We start from the raw sequence: 6016 nt of genomic DNA, 5'->3' as shown, positions 1-6016 counted from the left end.
TTATACAATAGAAGAAGGAACATCGGAGGCGAAACGAAAAGAGGATGAAAGGATTTTATTTTCTTGTTCGATCCCCCTTTCTCGATTTGTGTATTATTGTAATAACTTTTCTTTCCTATTACCTTCTTCATTCTTTTATTTCAAGAGGTTATCCTTTCCTTTTCCACTCTTTCTCCTTTACCCCGATTCCCCTTTTTACAAAATTTTGTTTCCCATCTGTGGTAACAATTTATCGGAAAAGAATATAGATCTAATAAAAAAAATCGAGAGAAGTTTTTTCATTTTCAGTGGAAAAAAAATACAACTCCAACTTGTTTTTCTTTTTCAGCATGGATGATTTTCCCATGAAAGACACCTACAAAAAAGGACTGTAGACTCCATAGGCCACCCATTCATTCCAACGAAATAGAATAAGGGAGTTCCCCTTCGCCTCGTGTGCATCGATTTGAATATCTCGCGGTACTCACGCGGAACGCCGTGACCATTGAAACTTTTCATGACGTCATTATTGTCATTTGTGCATCGATTCGGAGGATCCCGTAGCCGGTGATGAAAAGATGAATGAATACTACGTTTTAGAAAATATATTTTTCGCATAATGCCCGGGGATTAACCTTTCAAACATGGGAAGGAACGCACACGAAATGACTCATGAGGTGGGTGTGTGTGTCAGAGGGGGGGGGGGGGAATAGTCTGTTCAATCAGGGCAAGAAGTGCTTTGTATAATCATAAAAAATGTTTTATGTAATTTTGTATAAGTTTGTTGTTCATATTTTAAATACCATACGGTAATGCTGAAATTTACTCATCTAATAATGGATAACTACAAAAAAAAGGTGAGTGAGTGAAAGAAGAAGAAGAAGAGAGAGACAAGTCTGGTGTTGAGAAAAATATCATAACTTACTTACCATGCTCATCAAATAAAAAAATCTAAAAACTGCATTTCGATTATAATTCATTTATTGTCAACGATATTTGATATAAATTAGCATAATATAGACAATCAATAATTAACATGAAATAGATTTCACCAAGCATAATATGTGAATTCAACAATATTTTAAAACAAAAATTACCATCCGCATTAAAAACAAGCGATCAATACAAAAATACTTTTTTTTTGCTTCACTCACCCCTACAAAGAAATGAATAACAAATGAAGAAAAAAAAGTTATTTGCCCGTCCCCCGATTATGGACCAGATACCCAAACTGCTCTAGATGGATTTACCAAACTCATCATCATGAAGTTGATCCAACGAACGTAGAGGGTGTCAATAATTTGCAATGTTGTTGACACTCTCCAATTGTGTACATTAATTCCACAGGGTTCAGTTACACCACGAAACCAAATTATAAGCCCATCGATAAAATGCCATTCGAAGTAACGTTATAACTTTGATAGGTCTGGAATCTGTTTCGTGGGTGCATGAGTATAGCAATATAGCGATGAATGGTAAAGAGCCATCATCCATTTCAGCACAAAAATCATGATAAAAAGAGGAATTGACGATCATGAAAGTGTCAGATCTTTAAAATGCTCTTTCAATGCACTCGGAATTCAGCAGAATGTAATTAGAATCTATCATAATCTCTACGCAAAAAAGGGGTTTGATATTTTTACCTTTAAACGGTGCAACCGAATGTCAGGATGGTATGAACTCAAAGGTGCAACTTTCTGTCTTTCTAGTCTATGAGCACCTTTAAATGTGAAACTTTGCATCTTTCATGAAAGCTGCAAAATTACATTTGTTGACGGTGAGGATATCTGAATTGGCGCTAAGTTAAATATTCGTTTTTGTCATTTTATTGAGTAGGTCCTCATTCTGACCACAGTTCGTCAAAATAATAACTTTGCAAAATATTTGAGTGAATAAATACTTCTTTGTGAATGTCTTAATTATAATATCCCAATTGGCGAAATTGAGTCTTGAAAGACAATATCAGTATGATCAATGAATACTATTCATAAGCGGCCATTTTGACCATAGGTCTCCTTTGTTGGGGGCATATAGCTTCAGCTGGATGGAGTCATACCGAGGGAGTTGTGGGTAAAATGTGAGACCCGTTAAATTTTCAATATCCATGATGGTGACTAAGTTGTGTTCAACGTAGTCTGGCTGCGTCTGTTGAAAGAAAGAAGAAATAAGGATTATTCAGGAAGATTTCTTTATCAATTATAATAAGTAGGAAAATGTATACTGTTTTTCATTTCTTATAATTGAATTGTGTGGAATCATATTCAAAATGTCAATTTGAAGAAAAAAAAATGTTTGCTCGAATTGAATTCCCGAATTGGGACTGTAGTACTGATTGAAAAAAACAAAAAACATTCCGGTCCCTGCTACAAAATAATGAACTGAACTGGACTGAAACAGCAGATTGATGTGATCATATTTTAAATGCCCTTTTTAATTTTTAATCGAAAACAAAATTGAAACAGAATTATGCTTTCTAAATGTTGGGATGGCTGGCTTTACATACTTGTGATTGATCGGATTAATCACACCTCTTTGTAAGACCGGGCCCAGGTCTGTGTTTTGGTGCAGGATGTACAAAACAGTGATGCGTTGAATAAATCAGAAATTATTTGCAATGGAAATTTATTTAAAAAAATAGTAAAACGGACGAACAATGATCGAATTTGACTAAAGGTTCCAAATCAGAAATTCTTGTACATCCACGACCATAATCAAAGCTTTATTTTCGCTGTATATACGCATATAAACCCTTTTTTGTATGTGTATATGTGTTTTCAAAACATACGGTGGTGATATCGATATTGTTACTTTATCATACTGTTACCTGGCAAGTTTTTATTCCATGGTTATTTCTCAGAACAAAAGCAGCCGATTCTACTTCAGCGCATGCGCTGTTTAACTGTGCACCTCCCTTGCATCGTATCACAACCATGAAGTAGTGAGAGGGCAGCAGCGATGGAGAGGCACCAAAAATCACACTGGAAAATAATGATAATAAACAATAAAAATTGAAGGCATAGGAATGTGATTTGAACGTTTTCATTATGAATTCAGCTTCATTATATGAAAATATCCAACTACAGTAAAGAGGGGAACGAAAATTGAATATTTAGTTAAATATAATATATTATAAAAAAAAAGGATAATACGAAAGGCCGTCATCAAGAAATGTACAAATAACATTGATAGGACTATAGATTAAAAGGATAAAAAACTAAGGCTTAAAATTAAGGCCCCCTCTATTAGTTATCATGCTTATGACATTTGTAGATGCAGCATCTTTTAAGTACCATCGTCATGACGAGATGGCGACATATTTAATATTTCCATGTCAACAAAATAGAGTTATTATATCATCATAACGTCATACAACCTTTTATAAATCAATCTGACCATTGCTTGGTAAGATAACGTACCTAGCCATGTCAACATAATAAGGCTATTAAGTCATCCTTAATAGTCTACTTTAAAATACCTCGATATATCGTGAAATCAAGTGGTATTCTAAAGGTTCCATAGGAAAAGGGGCAAATGTTCTTTTCCTTCGAGTTTTATTTGTTGTACTGAATTACAATATTATTTAAATTATTGGTTATTACCCGTCTTTTTCGAGTGTATTGTTGTTGTCTCGTAACCCATCGCCGTCGAAATCGAAGACGGGTCCGGTCACGACATTGATCTCGGAGCTAATATTAGCCCATAGAGCAAGATGTGGTACTAAGAAACCATCCAATATGTCTAAAATCATGAACATGACAGAAAGTATAGTAAAACTGATTAAGACGGTGCTCAGATAAGTATATACACTCTAAAAACTATCTAATGACTAAAAATTCTGAGAAGCTTGCGTCAATTTAACACATAAAGTATACAGTAGATAGGAAACCATCAAGAAGTGTTGAATTGCTTACCACCAGGAAATGGGGGCATTCAATATAATTTCTGAAAAAAGGAAGAGTTCCTTGTAAAAACGACAGGTAAAAATTATGTCATTTCATTAAATAGAAGCTAAGAATCTTTTTTAGTTTTTAGTAAATAGAAATAATTTCATCTCTGATATAGAGAATAGAATATCTATCAAACCAATCTCATGCCAGCTTAACACAGATACCTGTTCGGTTATTAATTCGGTTATGACTGAAATGAACAACAAGGACAATATAAAATAACGGACAGAAAATACATGAGTAGAAAATCAATAATTCTTATTCTAAAAAAAAAAATCGATCAAGAGAATTCTTAGTTAAGATATCTCAATGATATTAAGGATTACTCCTATAACTTCTAAGATTCCATGTAGGCACATCTGCTGTAAAACATAAATGTACAGACTTCTAGCCAGCTTAATGTTTAGGGAACAATTACCGAAACTTTGAGGGGTCGAACATGGCGTACATATATGGGCCCTGTATTTAAAAAAAAAAGTCGCGAACGTTCCAAACGATGGTGACCTCTTTAAAGGTATACGGTCCCGGGTTTCAAGAGGGCGCTGTTGGACTCGCCGTCATGTACATGACGTTGATCGTGGACGTTATTTGCATGCAACTGGTAATCATCAGCCAATCGCACAGCACATGCACACATGTACATTACACATACGCTGTGCTGCGTTTTTGCTACATCGGCGCTGGTCCAAAGATCTGCTGACGTCGGTTCACGTAGTAGAGGGAGGCGGAACCAAATTTTCAAGAGTAATAGAACCATACGCGAACTGAGAATCGTCAGAGTTCGGGCATTCAAACAGTCATCTGCGTAAGCATCGTATTTTGTGTAACAATGGGAAGCTGGCGCCGTCCGCAGCGCGTACGTAGGTCCTACAGCGTCCTCTTGAATATAGGGAACGTACACCTTTAAAAGAAAAATATTTTGACATAATATTTAGAAAATTCTCTGGAACTTTTTTCTGGAACTTTCTTTTTTGAGAAGGGGGGGGGGGGGGGTAAGTGTTCTAAGCCTCCATCTACAATGCGCCTGCATGTGAGTCAAACAATATACGCACATTCAAAATGTGTTTTGAAAACGAATATAACAAAGACATGGAGCACTCTCATATTTTTTGACCAACTTACAAGTTTGTTCAAATATACAAAATTTTGATTAAAACAAAGTGTCATGCATAATTGATTGAGACGATTGACCAACGGCCAGTCAGTTCATATTTTAATCGACTTTTAATTCCATGCAAAGATGATTTGGATCTTTTAACCAACGGATGTTGGATCCTTATTTTAACCAACTTTTGGGTTGGTTAAAAATATCAGAGAGTGAAGCAGTACTTGAAAAAAGGTGAGACTTTACCTTCGATGAACCCGGGATACTGCGGCACCGTGTTGGTTGAAATGAGAGAATCCATAAATCGCTCTGAGTTTGAGGATAAAGCTGGAAGAAAGAGACATTGAATCATTTAAATCAGTGGAGTAATGAGCCAAAATGGGGCAAATTTATCCTTTACTGAGGCTGCGAGCGAGCAAAACATTTCAAATACAAAAATCTAAATATGTGATGGAGTTTTGACATGCTTTCCTCAAATGATATCATACTTTATTTTCTTTATTCGTTGTGTAAAGGGGGGGGGGTGGTCATGGTTCCAAGCCCCCATCTGCAAATCGGCATCTTCCCGCAAGAAGGGACTTAACATGCACGTGCGCAAAACCTACATTTTCGAGAAAACACAAATTATGTTTTGACCTTATTTCAGGGCTTTTAACAGCTAGTGTATTATTTTCTATCCTAATTCTCAAATTTTCTGACAGAGCAAGATTTTTTTTCTTAATTGATATTTTGTGATTTATTTAGAACACTCTAAACTCTTTCTAATCTTAAGAATGAATACCGTACGCCCCTTTTCCGGGAAGAAAGTTCCGGGGAAAAAGTCGCTAACGCGAATGCGCAATCAAGTACCTAGAAAATGGCCGCTAGCTCGAATCGGTCAATGCACGTAGAACGAAGAACTGTCTTTTTTCCGGGACAGAAATGCGCGATCCAATTACCAGAAAAAAGGACGCATCTATATGTGCGTATAGCACGTTGGAATGTT

The 6016-nt window shown here is 35.9% G+C and overlaps 1 protein-coding gene across 1 annotated transcript in view; it reads right to left on the bottom strand.

Annotated features, from left to right (window-relative positions):
• Window positions 1–942: 942 nt before the first annotated feature.
• Window positions 943–6016, bottom strand: part of LOC129280224 (venom phosphodiesterase 2-like) — a 40826-nt gene continuing 35752 nt past the window's right edge. The window contains exons 23-26 of the mRNA XM_064111904.1: window positions 5278–5358; window positions 3579–3717; window positions 2804–2957; window positions 943–2124 (exon numbers count right to left, since the gene is read on the bottom strand). Of these exons, the coding sequence (XP_063967974.1) occupies window positions 1951–2124; window positions 2804–2957; window positions 3579–3717; window positions 5278–5358 (548 nt within the window). The 3' untranslated portion in view covers window positions 943–1950. The remainder of the gene's footprint in view (window positions 2125–2803; window positions 2958–3578; window positions 3718–5277; window positions 5359–6016) is intronic.

Source organism: Lytechinus pictus, chromosome 17 (genome assembly GCF_037042905.1).
Source record: "Lytechinus pictus isolate F3 Inbred chromosome 17, Lp3.0, whole genome shotgun sequence".
Lineage (NCBI taxonomy): Eukaryota > Metazoa > Echinodermata > Echinoidea > Temnopleuroida > Toxopneustidae > Lytechinus > Lytechinus pictus.
Note: the sequence above shows the minus strand (reverse complement) of the source record. Positions and strands in the feature narration are given on the sequence as shown.